A 20,756-nucleotide genomic window follows, 5' to 3' on the forward strand; every position below is an offset into this window, starting at 1 on the left:
GTTGAATCTTTTTTTAGAAGAAACGTAATTTGGATTTTTTCCTAAATAAAATAATAAAATAAAAAACAACCAGAAATATCAAGGAAGACCACACCAGTTGTCGAAAGCTTCCAGTCTCTTGATAATCTCCTACCTTCTAACTGGAGGTAAATCTCAAGAGATCTTAAGGACAATAATGCTTGTAACTTATCCAGTTGTGTCTTTTTGTCTATGCACACACACAAATGAATACAAACATAATTAAGGGGTAGCCAGAAGTTCTAGTGAATCTCTTCTAAAGTGACACAAAGTGGCTGTGATAACCTCCCTCTTTTTTTCTTTATATGGCTTATATCACAGTTGTCTATGTCTTGAAAAAGCTATCCAAAGGCTGACTTTCCATTTTTTCAACTCATCTGGAGGGCTGTAACACTAGTTTTAACTTCTACAACTTCATCAACATGCATTCTGATTGCAGTAGATGCTACGTATTAACTGAACATTGAAAGAACGTTACAAATATGAAACACTTAAGGTACTGAGATTAAAAAGCCTATTTTAAAATGAATCCATGATGATTGGACTTTTAACTTATTATTAATTTTTACCTTATTAAAACACAGTGTTGCCTCAATTTTACAGCATAGAATAACAGCATTATCCTACCTATAATTAAACTGGACTTTTCTTAAACTCTGGACTATGTCAAGTCAATGTTTTAATACGAGAAGTGTGTTACAAAGAAAAATGCTATCAATTTATTTCTGATTTTTTGTAATAAAAGCCACTATTTATGTGTGCTGCAGGAAAAATAAATTAACTGCAAAAGTATACAGCTTGAGTCATGTTACTTATAAAGGTAGGTCTTTGGAAGTCCAATACAGTTGCTTTCTTTGATCATTACAGAAGTCACTTCTTGGATTGAAAATGAATGCCAGACAAGAACTATTGTTACAGCATCTCAGAAGAATGTAGCTAGATGGTGAGGTAAATATAGCTTCTCCCAGTTTTAAAGTTTTTAGGTTTATAATCAAATCTCCATGAGCCATTTTCACTTCTTAAAAAACATAAATGGCCAGATAATGCAACTGAGTAAAGTTACTCTGTTACTGAAAATACACATAGTTTGATGACAGTTTGGCTCATATAAATGTAAGTAGGTGTTTGTTAACAGTGTAACAAAGGCCACTTAACCAATTTTTGTCCCAGAGAAAACTTGAAGTTGCACAGTCAAAATATTCTGGGTCATGGCTAAAGAAAATCTTTTGTGGTTTATGCAGCAAATGTATACATTATACCTGCTTCTAAACAAGATACTGTCCTGTCCTCCATTCAGTAACTGTTACCATTCATTCTAAACTATGCTATCTTGGAAAATGAGAATACGATTTAGAAATAGGATTTATAAAGAAAACTGTTTCAGTTTCTAGAAGCTGTCTCTTAAGAGGTGTGAAAAGGAATAGGTGGAGCAAATACATCAGAAACTGTACTCTGCAATATGCAAGATTTTCTTCATGATGATGACTTTGAAGGACCCAAGTACAATGAATTTTTCGTTTAAGTTAAACATGGGAAGGGATCTTAAATGATATTCCTTCAGATGTCAACCTAATGTATTTCTTGGCAAATTCTGGTGTAGTATCCTTACATCAGCTTCCAGTCCAGTAGTACATTACTCTCCTCCCTCAGCTCGAGGCTTGTATAAAATGAAGTCACATTTTGAATACACATTTCTCTGTCATATTGCTGGTAATATTCAGAGCCTAGTGACCAAACAAACATGAAAAAGAGTTTGGGTTTTTTTCTTAAAATATCACAAGTAATGCCGAAGCCATATGTCAGGGGCTGCAATGCTTTCTTTGCTGGCATAGGCCAAGTCTGCTTTTTTATAATGTAAACTGTAACAAGGGAAAAAAAAAAAACAACAAAAAACCCATGGCAAGTTCAGAGTGCAAATATTCTTTGGTTTACTCATTAAAACAAAAGGACACACCAAACAGCAAAAAAACTGGCAATTAAATTAACAGCAAATTCTTTATATGCATCCTAACAAAAAGTCTTTGGGTGTTTGAAATGTATTAACTTCATGCTTTTAAGTACATTACAGTGTCTATAAAGTCACATTTTTTTTTATCCCCAAGGGTAAGGCATGAATGAGGAAGAAAAAGAAGGACAAAAGGTAGGAGGGAAGAAAAGAAGGGGAAAAAAAAATCATTAGAAGATTCCATTTTTCTATTAGTTAAATAGTATATAACACGATGATAAAACTAACCTCTATTTCTAGTTTCATAGTACACAAAGCAAATTGGCTTGGAATTTATTTTCAGATGATCAAGCTTTCTGAATTCACATCATCATACACATCAGCCTAGTGTATAAAATAAAACTGACTTGCACCTTTTCAAAAAAGAATAATGAGCCTTCCAAACCAAGTGACTGATTCTGTGATTCTAGTAGCAGGATTTTAAATACCTTAAGGAATTGCACAGATAGGTCACTATGTTTTACCTCCTCATAGGCAGAGTTAAAACCACGTACCGCAAGTGGTTTATAGGGAATACGCTTCCCAAGTTAGGCTATCTTACTGTAGCTTATTCCTAAATAATCCCCATATAATCAAAGGAAGCAAGCATCTGTGCAGATCTGTGAGGATCTAGACTTGACAGATCCTTCCTTGTAGACAGGAAGTTTTCACTACTGAGCTGGAGATGAACAAGCCAGTTAAGACTCTAAGTGATGGCATCACTGATACTATTTAGAACTGAATGCTTCATAAGGATAACACTAGGAAGCTATGATCTGTGCAGAGAGCATTAAAGACTATGAACGAGTCAAACATATTTTACAAATAAATCAAAGAAATTATAGACTGTACCATCACCATAGTAATCTGTTCCCAACATTCCTGAACTCTGATAGTTCAGAAGTAATTCTATAAATCTATGAAAGATACGGATTTTCTGACAGCATATTGTTTTATATATCTATCTTGCAAGACTCACTCTACTTGGACCATTCTTTTTTATTGCTGTTATCCAGCTGTTTCTGTAGGCAAAGCACAGTAAAAAAAAGGCATGTGCAGTATTCTTCCAGGTAGACTGTGAATAGCAACAAATAGCTCATAATAAGGAATCAATTTAATAAAGATATTTTGGAAACATTTTTCATAAGGTAAAAAACCTGTTTGACATGCTCCCTTATTCCTTCATAAATCAACAGTGTTCCATCTACAAAATAATGCATAGGCAACCAACTTTAATACACGTACTTATATGTTTCCCTCATCTAGCATTTTGTTGACACCATCACAAAGTTTCTGCAAATGGAGTTTATAAGGTCCAAAGGGGTTGTACAAGGCAGCCAAAAATTCACAATCAGAGAAGTGATCAAACACATTGTTGACACGTCCATGTGACTTCGCAGTTAGGTGACGCTGAATGATTTCATGAAGCAGTTCTCGACAGTCATTTAACAGTTTGGACAAAAAATTCCTGTCAAAGGTGTAATCCACCTGATGGAAACTGACCACGGTCTTAGCCAGCTGATGAACTTTCTTCTTGAATTTCTCCATCAATGCTATTTCATCCTGATTAAATTGGTTGTTCCTGTAGAGAATTGCCAACTTGAGGACTATCTTAATGAGGTTTTTGATTATTTTCTCTGCTTCCTTTTTATTTTGTGTATATTCCTTTGTCACTCTGTAGAGCTCATCTAAAACATCACTGCTTGTATCATCGATCAAAGTAGTTGCTATTGATTTGGATACCATTTTTCCAAGGATCTTCTTCTGGGCCTGAATGGCCAGGCTTTTGGAGTTGAAGACATCTGTGGCCACTGGGGGGGAAGGGGGAGAAAAACAGCATATAGTCAATAGTTCGTAACAAACACACCGTAGAGAGTAAGTTTGAGGAATATTTCCATGTCTACCCATTCATGTCAGTCCTACTAAATGCCACAAAAAAAAACCCCACAATTTTATGTATGTCGTTGCAGAGTAACCCATTTTTTCAATGCCTAAAATGCTGTTATCTTTAGGTTTACATTCTTTTAGACTTTTGCCTTTGAGAAAGCACAAAATGAGATAGAACTTGCTCAAAGGTGGTTTAAAACATCCCTTCACATATGGATTGATGTGATTTCAAACTGAGGCAATAAACCTGCCCTATTTGATTAGAAGAATCATAAGCCTGATCCAATTCTCACATTCATAATGAAATCTGAAACCGTGACTATCCTAACATCATGACAATTACCACTGCTACTCAATTAGACACCAATTCCATGAACTGACTGCTGCAAAACTTTCTCCTCCTTAACATTTTACATGATCCATGAATTCAGATCCCACACCTTTTTTTTAATGATAGAAACAGAAAAACCTTTTTTCAGCAAACAATACAAAGATTCTCCGGATGCAGTATGAAGTTAGTTTTCAGAAGGGAAGCAAGTAAAAATGAACACTTCTATGTCTTACATAGACATATAGAAATAGCCAAAAATAGGGAGTGCCATAACCCTTGCTAGCATAACCTTATAAAGAAATCCTCTGTGACCAAAAATGTAGATTCTAGAACACATTTCCACCTCCAGAACTATTCCTGCTTGCACCAATATACCAAATGACTGGTTTTCAATTTCTTAAAATACTTAGTGTTTCCATTCATATTCTGTTTCCAGTGACAACTACTTACAGCACATTTCTTTTGCAGCACCTTCTCCACTAAGGCTGATGTGAATTTGTATTTCTAGGTTGAACAGCCTGGGAGACAGCTGCCTCAACACTGCAGCTTTCCTGGACGCTCAGACAGGCTGAAGGAAAGCTTCATCTGTTTATATTCACTTTGCATATGGAAGATTTGCTTTGCAGACACAGATCCTGGAAACTTTTTTTTTTCTTTTAATGAAAACATAAACTCTTCAGATGCCAAAAGTGAGACCCTGAATTTGGAAAAGGTTTCCCTTTAACTGTTTGTGTTTGGGCAACTGGGTGTGTTCAAACAATGGGTGCCTCCGGGGTTCCAACAAATAAAAAGGGCTTGTCCTTCAGGACAGGAGATACAAATCTGCATTTTTAACAGCACTTTTGACAAACTTAGTAACAAGGCCCTTTTCTGTCACCTCAAACTTTCAAGCATGTTTGTTAAAACTTTCAGCGCATTCCTGTATTTTGTTTTGAAGCACGAAGTGTGAGAGTGCATTTCTTAAAATCTTTATTACTCAAGGACACTCAAAAATCGAAGAAACCATTGTTACCCATCTTGGGCAAAGCACTCAAGATCACAAGACAGACACATTTCTCAACCACAAAGATACTGCAACTGTTAGTAATCAAATAAAGCTAATCAAAGTATTTCAGAGAGTGGTCAAATACTAAAACTTAGCAGCCAATGCTTTAGAAAAAAAAAAAAAAATCTACAGATGATGATAGCTTTTCTTCTCCAAAACAGGAATATTGACTGTTCTTTCATATGTTTTATTTCTTAATGCCTTCCAATTTACTAATTGCTCGTGATGTCTTCTTTCTGACACTTCACAAAGACACGCAGGCATTCATACTATTAGCAGTTGCTGTTTCAAAGTATCTTCAGGTACAGTTCTAACAGTTTACATGTAATAACCAGCAAAGAATCAATTTCAAGAAACTGAAAACATGGGCAGTTTTCTAAAAATTTCAGTTTTTCAACAAAAATCAAAACAAAACAAATACCTTAGAGTATGTAATTTAGTATATGACAAAGCGGAGCTTGACCTGTAATTACCATTGCTAAGCAAAACAGAAATTGTTCAATTACAAGAGGTGTTAAACTCTTAAGGGCATTTCTCTAAAAACTGTCCAAGTTTTGGGACTACTCAGCATGGCCCATTATCTACCTGCTTTGCAATATGCTGTAAGTAAGCTTCATTCCCCTGTGTTATTACATGGCTTCTAACTTAATTGCAAATTATGTAAATTTCATACTTCAGTATTTCAATCAATCAAAAAAGAAACTTACAAACTATTTGTATTTTATAATCAGAATTTTTCCCCAGAAAGACCAAAAATGTATTTCACAGTCAACTTCTTTAATAAAACTAAGTTTAAGCAGTAAGATTATAGACCTTCTTCAGATGGAGCACATACACTTCATTAAAACACAGTAGAATTACTACTTGCTTGTTCATCAAATGGAATTGCAATTGTTAATGCTGACACCAGAGAGAGGCAAAGTAACCTGAGCTGAAGACAGGCCCGAGCCTTATTTGTTCTGCTAAATCCAGCACACACTTTATCATGCACTTTGAAAAGCCATCAGAAGCTATCACAGAGTGAACATGGGGTTTTCCCCCTGACCATAACAGCAGCTCTTCTCAGTTACCTTTCTCTCCTGTCTGCAGTGCTTCATTTTGTTTTGGCACCTCAGAATGCAAAAATACATCGCAGTGGTTTCACTTCCTTGAAAAGAGAGCTGAAAGAAAATTGCACTGCTGAGCAAGCAGCGCAACACCAATAGCTGTTATATCAGACAGCTGGAACAATTAGCAGATAGAGGAGAAGAAAGATCCTGTGACTCTTAAGGGTAGGGGATGTGTCAAGAAGAAGTTAAAACATTTAACCTGGTATCTGCAAATGCAGATACTCTCATGTATTGGAGATGCCTGATTCATGGGTCACAGGGTGCCTGCACCTCCAAGCTCCCTGTTCCCAACATGAGGTCAGCCCAGCATCTACTTCCAAACTGCGGACCTCAATTTCAGACACAAGCATCTGAACATAAGCCTGTAAATCCACGTTTAGACAACGACTTAATGCAGCCTCATCTTCTTAGGGTTGACTGTATATAGGCACTTTTTAAGAGCGACTACAGTACCTGACCAGGATGTAGAAATCTCTGACCACACATATGGTATTGACAAACTCCATCCTTGCACTTCAAACTGAAGTAGTGCTGTTTCTCCAGTGGCCTGCAGTAGACCCAGAATTTGGGAAGGTAATTCCACTAATTTTAAGCATCTCAAATATAGTATTTCCTCATGACAACTCTTTATAGCTTTTATTTCTTTCCTGTGCAGTTTTACACTTCACTTTTCAAAGGTATATCATCAAAAAAACACCCTTCTGAAATCAATGTCATTTTCTGTACAAATCTATGCAAATAAACATGATTATGTTTAGTAATGTCACCCATCCCCAGAGGAGAGGACTCCAAGAGGAAAGTCTCTCAGAGGAAATCCTGCCTCCATTACGTGGAAATTAAAAGATTCTTAGGGAAGATGGGGACATCTGCAAAGTCTTATAATTTGTTATTTAGAAGGGCAAACAAATTGTTGAAGACTGCCTCCTGTGAAAGCTGGGAGCTTAGTAATCATGAAACATCTTAATTTTTCCAACCAACAACATGTCTGTTTAACAGTCTCTTGTGTTAGAGTCAACAAACATTGGACAGATGAGCATTCTGGGTGTGTTTTCCCCAGAATATTTTACTTTACACATGTTTTCCTTAAAACTGTAGCAGAAGCATAAACTTTCAGTGAAAATTTGGAATTGTGGGGTTAATAAGCTCTCAGAAGACTAGTATAAAAGTACAAGAAGGCTACTACTTATGGCTGTGATGCTGGCTTTTCCTTGACATGGCAGCTAGTACACCTCCATTCATACTGTGGCAAATGCTTCTATTTCTCAAGTCTATTTAAAGTAAAAACAAACAACAAACAAACAAAAAAGCCCCCATGGAAACCACCTAAAAAAAAAAAAAACAAAAAAAAACCACCAAGCCTCAAAACAAAAGCCAGCAAACAAAAAACCCCACCAAACAAAAAAAACAAACCAGTAATGTGGGAAGGATTGAATCAAATTAATTCACTGCCTTAAATCAAGGCAGCATGTTTTTTCCTACAAGGTAGCAGTTGATGGTAGATTCAGTATCACCTGCAGTTGAGCACATTCAATCGTGTGTACACTGACAATGAATACTTGAGTCACTGAGTAGGTCTAAGCTTGTTGAAATAAAGGACCAGGAAAAAAAAAAAAATTCAGTAAAAACTTCCAGTGAACCATGCTAAATGCCATCTGCAAGTCAAGAGTTGAGCTTTCCGACAAGAGTTGCATTTCTAGTGTACATACTTGGTATGTTGATACAACAGTCCCAGTGGAAGAGAAAATGTGACTGTAGAGCCATTAATAACAACGCTGCTTCATGAGACTGTTCTCATTTTAGTGATTGGCATGCCACGTACTGCACTAGTACCTGGTGAGCACAAGGTCCAAAAACAACAGGGGGGTTTGGGCAAGGCACAAAGAACGCTAATATGGGATCAGGAGGAAAGAGACAGCACGAATGCTCCAGGCAGCGTTTAACAGACTGTCTCAAACAGCTTTGAGAAATGTGGCAACCTATTTCCTGCCAGGCATCCTGTGTGGACGAGTGTGTTTGCCTCTCTACAGACTGGGGGTGAGAGCTATAGCTACAAGCCAACACGCTGCATGAACTGCATGTTCAGTCAGAGTCTCAGACTGAGAGAGAAGAACAAGAGAGGGAGGCAACCTGAAATGAAGTGAGACTGATAGAACTCTCCACGAGTATGACACAGTCTCTGAGTGTATGTGACCGTAACCTGGGCACCTTCAAAAATCATGAGATCGCACAGATAAAGGGATAAAAAAAATTACTGATTTCTTACTTTTTCTTGTGCCCTCTGCTTTCAGTCTCTACTGAGCTACCCTAGTTTTCATGAATGACAAAGTCCAGAAACTTTAAAAAAAAAATAAATACACTGAGGCCTATAAATATATAACTTCATGTATAAACACGTGACTTCAGTAAGGTAGAACTATGACAGACTGCAAGACCTAGCATCAGGGAATGAACAAATCCCAAAGTACAGAACAGGCAAAAATAAGAGTCATAAACCTGCTACCAGGCCTGTAACTATTTTCACAATGTACTTACTACATAAGACTTAAACAAAAAAAAAAAACAACAAAAAACCCAACAAAATGCAGTGGTAGGACTCAGACTATGAATTTTTCAAATATGAATAATGTGAGCTGATTTTTCTAGCTGCCACCACAATTTATAGCTTCGTCTTAACTGAGTGAATCATAGTTTCAAAGAGTGGGGTTTGTTGGTATCTTGTTGTTCTGTAAGTATCAATGTTTCTATTCTTATCTACGTGTTACAAAGTTTCATGGGTAAAAGGTGTGTTAAATTTAAAGTTTTCAAAAGCACAGATAAAAGTCCTTGCAATGTAGAAATAATTCCAAAATCACAGCAGTACCCACAAGGCCACTTCAGTATATTGGCCAGTCTTTGGGTTTGTGGGTCTTTGTTCATTTGTTGGCTTTTTAGGTGATGAGGAAAACCAAAGCTCGTACCAGGCACGCAAGACATGCACTCTGACAGCTTTCACTCTTCAGCCTCAGACACTGGGACTGCAACTTCTACACTGGCTGATGGCACTGGTGAGAAGAGGCCAGGGCAGCCACAGAGTTTGCTGGGAAAAGGACTACAACAGGGCAGATAGCTTGGGCAAGCACCGTCAGGCAGTGGAAAACCCAAAGGGCAAACAGCTAAGCACAGAAGGAGGGGAAAAAAAAAATAAAAAAAAGGCAACAAACAAAAAACCCACAAGAGGTCTATACAGTACTTATTTCTTCCACATATGCCTCTACTTTTTTGATTCAGGTATACAGGGTCCTTATTTGAAGAGCAAATATTTTATTTGGCACCTTGTTTTTAAAAAGGGAGATTTACGTGAATATAAATTTTAACTACGGAACAGTTTGAACTAAAAGTTTCAATGCATACAAAGCGTTCGTTCATGAAGGTAACTAACCTTTTCCTACCATTCTCTTAATGGGTTCAGTAAATTGTACTGAATTCTCACTCACCATAATCTTTACCAACTGAGCTCACTATGGGAAAGTTAATTAGTCAAGCAATGTGTACCAATTTTAACATTCACACTGGAAGACCTTCAAAAGAAAAAATACCCAATCTGAAGCCAAGCCTAATGCATGTCAAATATTACATGAGCAGGATTGCTGGACTTATAAGCCAGCTCTGAGGCTGAAAGTCACTCTGAAGCAACAGTTTAATCAAGCAATTTTGGAAAAAATCTGGCTAATCACACATTTTTTTAAAAAATAGAGCATGTCTAATTTGCATGTTGTTACCCAAAAGTAGCATAAAGCCAGTAACAGGATCACAGGACAAATTAAAAGAAAAGCTAGCAAACACCACTGGGAACACCTTTTTTTACTTAATGAAGTGCTGAAGAAGTAATTCTCAATAGGTTTGCAAAATGCATATGATATTGCTATATGCTTCCTCATTTTGCTATTTATTCTAGCTTTAGTGTTTTGATCAAAAGATGAGAATTGCCAAAAAAAAGTACCTGGAGGTTAAAGCTGTGTAGTGTGGCAAGGAAAGACGCTATTAGAAACAAGAATGTATGAGCAGAGTTTTGTACTCCCGTGAGAGCAGCCTGTGCCAACAAGTTATTCTGGTTTTACATGCCTGTGCTTCCCACAGCCACCCTGCGCATCACATGATACATACTGTAACTGACTTAGAAATTTAAAAAGCCTTCTGAAAGCCCTTCTTTCTAGAGCCTCTGCATGTATTTTAATTAACAGCACAGCTTTAATAATAAGGAAAAAAAATTCAAAACAACAGATTAACTTCTAACGGCTGCTTTTAGAGAAGCGTATTTTGAAATGTGTTGAATATTAAAACAGAGAAAATGACAGTCACACAGAGCAGGGTCACGAACTTGAATTTCACTGCTTTGCCACCATTTGTTATCCCTGCCGGAATTTAATAACAGGTGCTGTGGTATGAAATATGAAGCCTATGTATTTCAGCTGTTGGCCACTCCAGGGCTGTATCAAGTTCCTGGTTATCTACCAGGTGTCAATGCACAATCAAGGGTAATTCTGCACAGTTCATAGCTTCATAGCAAATCAAGTGTATCTTTGGTCATTCCTTTGGATCAAACAAAATGAAAGCAGGTACTGCATTTTTTGTCTAGCCTTAGAGACATGTATCAAACTGCAGCAAGACAATAGTGCCAAGCTCCCTAACCCAGGTCACACTTGCAATAAAGTAATCGGTCCATTACACCTGAATGTTTTACCAAAAGCTGCACTCTAAAGAGTTATCTAATTGCTCTTACAACCATCCTTACAAATGGAATGTCTCCTCTCCAAAAAAACCTTAGCTGTAGGCACAGGGCCTAGGATAATAATGGAAAAGCTTCTGGCTTGAATGCAGAAGGAAAAATCACTGAGACCAGCAGCCCTGAGGAACTTTGAATCCATTGAAGAGACTCAAATTTGACATGGGGACAGGGTGAGGAAGTTAAAAGGAAGCTTAAGACACACGTGATAAAAATGTAAGGAACTGTAAGGTTGAGACAAGATGGCAATCTGGCATGAAAGGAACAGGGAACTAATTACAAGGACAGGATAGCAACCTGTCTACCAAAATGCAAAGGGCATGTATTTCGAATAGCATGTAAAGAGAGCCACAGAAGAGGCTTCAGAGAGTTCAAATCAGAGAGTTCAAATGGCAGAAAGGTTTGTGAGTGATCTTACAATGGCTTTGAAAGTAGTTAATAATGTTTTTCCCGTATTTCTAGTCCTGCTCTTCTCAGTGCCAATCTGTATGCCACCCTGTCTGCTCCTTGCAGACAAGAGAGGAGTCCCTTGGTATCTCTCTTTCAGTGTAATGTTGAAAGAAGACTGGATTGCTAGTTTACTGTTTGTTTATATATATATATATATATATATATATATATATATATATATATATATAAAATGTTCCCCCCCCCCCATGCATAGTGCAATTCTGTCTTCTCCTTTCTAAAGAAATTCCTGAGGCACCGAAGATTGCCACAGCTACAGGCCAGATACACAGAAAAAATCAGTAGTGATTCTCAAGACACTCAATTACCACGTCTGGCCAGCATATTCCTTTTTTCAATATCAACACTGAAATGTAGATTATAAAACACAAAATAGCCATCTAAGAATTTTACTGATCACTTACTGGCTTTTTCTTTAGGCCTTGAACACTAATGACATCCTTCATATCTTTTGCAGTTTTTAATTTTTCACTACCTTTTCCCTGTTTTATAGCATGAAGGGTAAGTTTACTGGTACTAACTGAATGGCTGTACATGGAATATATGCTTTGTCTATGCTTTTGCATCAACCATTCATGGTACCATGTATATTCTGAAGGACTACACTTGGTGGCCATAGTGGTCTTTTCCATTGCTGCTGCTAACATGCATTTCCCTTACTTTCCCCTTCCACAAGCAGCGAATTTTTTTTTTCTCCCAATATTTAGTAGCCACAGCTACTAAAGGCTACTCTCTGTATCCCTGCTACAACTACCAGGACTTTCATCCAAACTTCCAGCCATGAAATAGGATTATAACAACCTATCTCTAACTCACTGCTACTGCCTTTTCTTTGTATTCAGTCTGCATGCCAGGCTGGGTGGGGCTTTGAGTGACCTGGTCTAGTGGAACATGTCCCTGCCCATGGCAAGGGCTTGGAACTAGGTGATCTTTAAGAACTTTTCCAAACCACACCATTCTATGATTCTAAATCAATGATTGAGAGTATTATCTCTTCTTCATTCCTTTACTACTCCCTTGCTGTTTGTTCTGAACATTATTCAAATGCACACTATCTTTTGGGTGCTTTTCTCTGACTCCTATTTGTTTCCACTTAATTTGCTTTATTCCTGGGATATCCAATTCAAAACCAGTGCTCAAAACAGTGAAAAGTATGAGAAGTATTTCTATACATAGCACTTACTGGAAAAAAGAAAACCCACCAATCTTTGACTTGACAACACCCAAACTTTCAAGCCTGAACTAAGATTGTCAAAACACAGGTCCACCTTCCCACATATCTAAAAAGTTTGGGTTTGCCTTCATCAGAGTCAGAAAATTCTAGTCAAATATAAAGCACAAGAGAAAAAAATAGGCCTTTAATACTGTTAGCAACTTGTTCTTCTGTAAAATTAAATCTTCAGCTTAAACACCATTGTGTATGACACTACCATTTTCTTTTATGTCAGGAAGCAGTATTATTTGGATACAAAACTTCAATACCTAGCAAAGCATTAGCGATCCTATTTATTTTTAAATGTTGCAAATATATTTATTGACTAAAGGTAGGCAATTTCCAGCTATCCCTCTCAGCTTCAGCTCCTCTGTGATTCTGTGAAACCTGCATCTCTTTCATAGTTCACTCCTTGGGGCAAGGTGTGGGAGACTGAGTACACTGGTTTTTCCAGCTGTTGATTACTGCAGAATTTAAATGTCCAGCTTTTTTATTTTGCACTGGCATCAAAGGGTACCTTTAAGTAGGTGATTAAGAGCACTGATCACCTACGAAGGTATTTCCACCATGAGAAAAGGTTGTCTTAGCTTGAGATTTTCAGGACTATTACCCAAAAAAAGTAAGAAGGAGGGAATGCAAATCTGAACCTGGAGAAGAAAAGGCCTCATGTGGTGAAAATAAACACCATTAATCTAAATTTCAAATTAGTTAGATTCTGTTTAGGCACATTTAAAAATGTGGACAGTTTCTCTTCACCTTATGGTGATACTGGTCTCCTCCCACAACAAATGGGTTGTCATCTAAATCCACCATAGTTTACATCTGTTTCAACTGATTACAATACCAGCTGCTTGTTGCAAAGAAAGGTAAGTCTGAACACACCTACACGAGAGTGATGTCTTGCATCCCAGACTTCAGCAATTCTAATCTTCAGCACTGAGGACAAGGCTGCAAGCTTGGTGAAGACATCTTATCACAGGCGTAGACACCAGAGCCAAACTTTATTCTTACTCCTTCCTGAACCATCCACTACTTCTGATCATAGCCGCTCAAATTCACAATTCACTGTTTCAAATTCTTTCTTAGTTTCTGAAGTCTATCTCTCTATTTCTCAATGAGTATTTTCAATATAAATGCTTTTAAGTGAGCAGAAACATTTATTCATTTCCTCTTTTTGCAAGCAGGAAAAAGTAGCCCTTGGAATCAGTGGCTGAAATATTCACCAGTGTCATTTACTTGTTTTTGTTAATATTAAACAAATACTTTTTTTCCTTCTATAGATAGTTCTATCTTGTACAATAGTCTGGTAAAGTGGACATAGTAAAGGAAAAAACAAATCTCATGAAAGCTTTAACTTTTAAAACAGTTGTATTTCTGCATATTTCCAAGTTAAAGTTCCCTACACACCTCAATGAAGTTAATGAAGTGGAAGCTTGCCTGTGCATGCAATGATTCAGTGCTTTAATTCCTTTATGAAGTGAGATGCAAACATTTTGGGATCAAGACTCAAGGGTATCACATTCGTAGAGGTCCACTGAAATCACAACTACCAAGGCCTTAGAGAAACCTTCAAGTACTGACCTTCATAGAGACGTAAAAGATACGTCAGAGTGTGTCCTTGGATCCCAAATTTCAAAATTTTCAGGGGTAAACATTCTCAAATAAATAAAATGTAACTCCCACTTTACTGCAATTTATTCTCATTACTGTAAACTGCCAGCAGGAACAGGACTCCCTGCAGACACCCCAACATTTGTGTACCATATGTCAACTGAAATACAGGTTTCCTCTACTGCTATGCAAAACAGATCTCTGATGTTTCATTACTGATCTGTATAATTACAAATACTGCTACCAAATTCAGCAAAAGGTAGGAAAAATAGATTAACTTATACAGTATGTATTCAATCCTCTACATTGCTTATGCCTCTGTGGTGAAGATTCTGGATCTCAAGTTCTCCACATTGAACTCACCATGCTGTGACGTGGGATCTCTACTTCCCATTCCTAGCCAATCAAGCGCTAGAAATAAACCACAAAATAGAATCCTGACAGGGAATCAAATGATGAAACTGAGTCAAGCCACACCCCAACCCAGGCAGGGAATCTTACAAAGCAAAACAAAATTAATGAGAAAACATCCCAAAAGGATGAATGTAGAATAAAATTCTCAAAGCACAGGTTTTCCAGTTTCTATCCTCCTTGCTCAAAACAATGTGCCCAAATGAGAGCAGATTTAAGGCCGGTTCAGTAGTCATGATGGCGATGTGTCCACAAAACTGTACACCTAACATTAAAAAACACTAGTAACTCAGCAAATCTACTGATGCAGACAGAGAAAACATGGAAACCCGTGACTTTCAGATTTCCCACAGCACAAAAAGTTAATGCCAATATACATGAGTAATGTGCAGATTGGTGGTATTTATTAATGCAAAAACAGTTTGAGCACTCAAAGTTCTTAAGAAGTCATATACAGCAACTGTTACTGCTAACAGCATGACCACTGACTACTACTGTATCTATGAAATATGTACCCAATACACAAAAATGAAAAATTAATCCTTAAACATGAAAAAAGATTTTTTTTCCTTTAAAGCTGTTATGAAGTAGATGAAACTACTTTCACCATGCTACTTCTTCTATTGAGCATGATGCATGGAAAAACAAAACCAGAAGCTGTTCTACACAGCAGCAGAAAAATCAGTAGCCCTTTCACACCTCTTTATGAAATGCTCTCCTCTTACCATATTTTGTAATTTAATTGTAAAAAAATATCAGTCCAGAAGGTTGAAATAAGACCTCCAGTACAGTTTTTATCTGCTTTATTTTTTTAAATGTGCTTATAGACTCTAAATACCTGAGAAGAGAGAGGGAATGGGAAGCAATTTGCTTTTCAAATTGCCAAAAATGTGAGAGTTTCCCTTTTAAAACTGTCACATTTAACAGAAGATTTGACCAAAAGATTAATTGTTGTTGATTAAAAGAATGATGTGTGGTTTTGAATAAAAATGACAAATTACAATTAGTATGTGAGTGTTATATTTTCCTTATCCTTGGAACATGCATTAGAAAATACTCATTATTCTTAGAAGCCATTCGTTTAGCCTTTTGCTATACTTGGAAATAATGCTGTTAAAGAATACAGCCTTCCCAAATGTAGGTGCAAGGCCCTTCTCTTACCCAAACAGTTTTTTCGATTCTCCAGAGATTCACGGACCTTTGCTCCTTGATCTCTAACCTCTGTCTCATTTGTAACAGCGCACAGTTTGCAAATTCCTCAAAGAAAATAACCCGAGGGTCTAAGAAGTACTACAATACAGCAAATGCTGTCACCAGCCAATAAAGGGGAGGAAGGCTGGTAAACTATGTCTCCAGTAAAACAACCAATTCTGTGAGATTAAAAAAAGACTGGTAGAATTTGAGAACAAAGCCACCAAGTGAGCTGTAGCACATGGTAGAGGCTGAAAGGACTAGGTTGGCTCAGGTATCTTTTTGAAGATACACAGCAGAAGAGCAAAGGGCCACAGACACAAGCAGCAGCAAGGGAAATTCCTGTTAGGAATGACCACTTGAAGGTGGTCAAATATTGTAATATGTTGCTATAGAAGTTGGGAGACCACCACTTTTAAAGGCACTATGAACTCGACTGTAAAAAGCCTAAGCAACATCACCTAACTTTGAATCCAACTTCAAAGCTGGCTCTGCCTCAAGTGGAAGGCTGTGCCTGATGACCTCTAGAAGCTTCCTGCAGCCTCAATTACCCTATGATTCTACCAACTAGATAGCTGAAGGGACCGTATCTTATTTGAAATTAAATGCATGAGTCTTCTAGTTCACTACGAATTAAAAGATTTGATTGCATGAGTATAATAAATGGATCAAGCAAGCTAGCATTCAACGCAACAACCGCAGCTAAATGATTAACTTGCTAAGATTTTCAGTGATTCTCTGAAGTAACCTACCAGCTACATCTAGTGCTTACTCCATACCCTCTGCTCAAATTACCACCTACCTTCCTGATCTGCAAGGAAGAGATTGCTAAATATGAAGTGTTCTGCTGATGATAATTACTCCATACGGACTTTCAAATGCGGTATACAACAAAAAGCCCAACGGCTCTCCCACTCAATTCTGAGCCTGCAGAAGAAGCAAGGAAAGTAGCACCTAACACCTTCACAGATGTTATCTCAAATGCGACCCTGATTTTGCCAGGAAAAAGACACCCAACCATTCCTTTGACTTTTTAAGGGGAGAAACAAAGAGCTGCTTCCAGAGTCTTACAGTTGAACAGCCTTAAGCCAATGCTCTTACCAGGACAGCCAAGTACCTGCATCTTGTTGGAGCTGCACCAGCTGTACTACAAACCATGGTAACTGTATTCCTGTTCTCAAAACCCTTTATTCATTTCCTGTATCTTGCTTCATTAGACATACAATCCTACAAACTACATTAAAAATCTAGCTGTTCTGCCTTGCCTGTGTACTGTGGCTGTCTTCCCTCCAGATTTTCCACTGCTCCTTCTTCACTAAAGTGTTAGTTTATTGCTTCTCCTTCCACCACTACTATTTGGACCGCTGGCAGTGCTTTCTCTGTGCATATGTTCCACAGTATTACAGTATCTGGTTAGTAACAATTCTTCCTTTATTATTTCTCATAAGCTTACTTCCTTTTTTTCCTTCCTTCCTGTACTAAAGTGAAATATTTTGCCTTCAACTTGTCCTATTACATCTTGAATTCTAATAATGTATAGAAGGGATTACATGAAATGCAAAATTGTTAAGCATTGCTCTGATTTATAGAGCTGCATATATGGTATGTACAGCCACAGTGATCTTTTGATTCTTTTCAACAGCAGCAAGTTAACTGCGAAATAAAAAAGCCTCAAACTGACTGCTCTAGATTTCTGACACATCCGCTGAGGCCAGATGCTGCTTCCTGCTCCTGAACTGTTCAGACTACTCTCAACAAAATGCTTGTTTCACTGGCTTTAATGTTTTATGGAGATTGTTGCTTTGAAAAGGGAGAGCAGACCAAGGGCAGGTGACACAAAGGAAGCCCACAGCCCATGTCTTGTAGTCTTTGGGGTGAGAGCAGAAGGTGGGTCTCTTACCTGGGGGTAAGTACTAATTGACTGTATGGGTAACTCTCCATGTGCATAGTTTGGATCTCTCTGTTCACTGTCACAAAAGCACAAAAGATCCTAACAAATGCTAATTTCGGACACAATGGAGTTCCATCACCATTTTGGATAGAGTAAGTGGTCTGTAGGAGCATGACAGCAGACAATTTTCTATCTAATGAATGCGAGTCCACCCTGGAAAACCTTCGCACAATCAGAGGTGACTGAAAAATGTCAAAGCAAATCCATGACTATTTACAGGAGGGAGTACTGACTTTTCAAATCTATGAGCGCTCTGTGATTTTATAACCTCTATGTCTCTGTTCTGAGCTCTAAAAGGAACAAAACAGGTGAGCTCATTCCTCAGTAATCTCATTTGGATTAACAAATGCTAATTGTTTCTAAAAAAACTCTCAGCGCTCGGTAGAAATGCAGAAATCTCTCTCATGAAATGTGTTACTTAAAACTAAGTATGATAAAGGTGCAATGCAGGCTCTCACTGCTTCTGAGTTTGTAATACAATATCCATCGCTTCATAGTCTATTACATTCACTCTGGTATCTGCTACTATGTTACTTGTCCTTTTAGACATGAGATTTATCTCCTGTTGTTTTCTAAATATACAACATGAAACCTGTAGAAGGAAGCTGAAGTTCTCTAGAGCTTTACACAAATCACTATTTCCTTCTACTGAAGGAATGCTATGTAAGGAATCCACTACCACCACAATAATTTTAACCTGTACTGGCATGTATTTAAACAGGTATATTTATGACACATTTTTAACATGACAACATTTCCTTCAAATCTCAGGAACCAAGTAAATCAAATAACAGTCTGAAACAACTTGGTACCTTCCTTGGTACGTGACATGCCACCACGGTAATTTCAAAACAAGCTGAAAATACACCATACAGTTAAATGCTACAACCATCTTCTTGACTTTACCATGCTCTTTGTTTCATCCAGAGCAAAAGTAACTACAGGAAAATGTTCCAGGGTTATTTATATCATGACAGTTGTTGGGATCTGTAAATGCAATACAGATTGATGTCATACACACACATGCACATATTTACCACAGCACTGTGGTATACAGATGAATACAGAGATTGTTGTAATGTTACTAAGCAGCATGATGGGAGAAAAAAAAAAAAAAAAGCAAAACTGTTTCATGTTACTATTCTAATACAGACCATGCAGAGATCAAAAGCAGAAGCTGAAAAGCACAGATACACTGCTGCATAACCCCATATCCAGCAATTAGTACAAAATACAGTGAAGTAATGATTATCTTCTAACATCTTTTTACTCCCAGTTCCTGCTAAAAAAAAAACCCTAAGATTAGACTTTAGCTCAAAGACACCAACTTTATTAAATTAAAAAAAAAAAAAAAAAAAAATCTTCAGGAGTTGCCATTCAAAATTGACCCTGATTTTTTGTTTCACTGCAAAAATGGTTATGGTTTTGATCTTGTTATGCACATTTTAAAATAGTCATACATATTAACCCATAAAATCTACCCTTACAGACATCCCACTGTTTTCCAGATACTGAGACTAACTTGTATAATAAAGTGGCTGGAAGTGAAGTATTGCTCACTTCAGCAACAGACCACTGCCAGAACATACATGATGTTCTGTGTTACTATGCCCTCAACCTTCCTTTTCATTCAGGCTGACCTTCCAATACATAGTCCAAGAGACACGCCTAGCAGCTGCAACCGGATTTCAGAGCTCCTTATACAACTCTTCACTATCACCCAGTCAGTGATGCTTCCCTGGCTGCTTGAGCATCTTTCCTTTAAGGAAAACAGAAAAATTCTGCCTTCACTTACAAACAACAATAACTTTTTTTCTCCCCTGTAGCTTTCTCTTCTTTTCACTTTTTAATATGCAGCAGATGAACCACTATGCTTTCATCACTAGCCTTGGCCTTGAAATGTACATAATCACAGAATCTAGTAAAACAAATATGTAGTCGAAGGGTACCCTCTACCCTTTCTGTAATCAGTCACAGACCTTTATCTACTAATTCCCTGACTAAATCTCAAATTGTGGGTAAATCACTTTTTCTTTTCCTTTTTTTTTATTTTTTTTTTAGAGTGACATTAGTCTTGCACCTAAAGGAAAAATCATCCACCCTCCCCTTTGGTAAACCACATCAAAGTTTACATATCCCTAGTGTCAATAATCTGAGGCCAAATTCAGTTTGAATTTGTGAAGCGTTCATTTTCCTTATGCAAAAACCACACTTTCTTGATCAGAGACTCTGAATGCCTATTTTATGCCACATAGAGTGGACCACTACTAATCCACAAGTATTTTCCTGTATTTTTCATTATTTTAATCAGTGATCTTTCATTCCATGTTCAATCAAACAAGGCAACACTACAGTTCTACGTATTTACCTGTCTTTATTCACCTACACACTGTTTTCTCATGCATCTTCTAAATATACTTCTGCTGATTGGAGTATATTACCAGTAATACATCTACAGACTGACTGAAAACCATTCTCAATGACATCTGTACCTCAGTTTCCCATAATGACTATTGTTCTTATTTTCCATTCTAACCTATTAAAATTTCAGGACAGCAAAACCCAAATTTTTCCCAGCTAAAGTAACTAACCGAAAAGCTACCCTTTTTTTTTCCTGTCTCAGCCACCTGCTCCAAATGCCTTTTTTTTTTTCTTCTATTTAATAGCATCATAGAATCACAGAACGGTTTGAGTTGGAAGAACCCTTGAGGATCATCCAGTCCCAACCCCACCACCACAAGCAAGGACACCTTCCACTAGACCAGCACGAAGATC

The 20,756-nt window shown here is 37.4% G+C and overlaps 1 protein-coding gene across 5 annotated transcripts in view; it reads right to left on the reverse strand.

Moving 5' to 3' along the window:
• Window positions 1-1,922: 1,922 nt before the first annotated feature.
• Window positions 1,923-20,756, reverse strand: part of TNFAIP8 (TNF alpha induced protein 8) — a 62,082-nt gene continuing 43,248 nt past the window's right edge. For 4 of the 5 annotated variants that reach the window (XM_062604371.1, XM_062604374.1, XM_062604373.1 and 1 more), the window contains exon 2: window positions 1,923-3,813. In XM_062604371.1, coding sequence (XP_062460355.1) covers window positions 3,248-3,813 — 566 coding nt within the window. In that variant the 3' untranslated portion in view covers window positions 1,923-3,247. Of the gene's footprint in view, window positions 3,814-6,133; window positions 6,323-20,756 lie in introns of those variants that run through there. The other variant, XM_062604372.1, reaches the window with a different exon arrangement.

Source organism: Pezoporus occidentalis, unplaced genomic scaffold, assembly GCF_034315485.1.
Source record: "Pezoporus occidentalis ecotype Australia unplaced genomic scaffold, CSIRO_AGI_Poc_V1 ctg86, whole genome shotgun sequence".
In the NCBI taxonomy this organism is placed as follows: domain Eukaryota; kingdom Metazoa; phylum Chordata; class Aves; order Psittaciformes; family Psittacidae; genus Pezoporus; species Pezoporus occidentalis.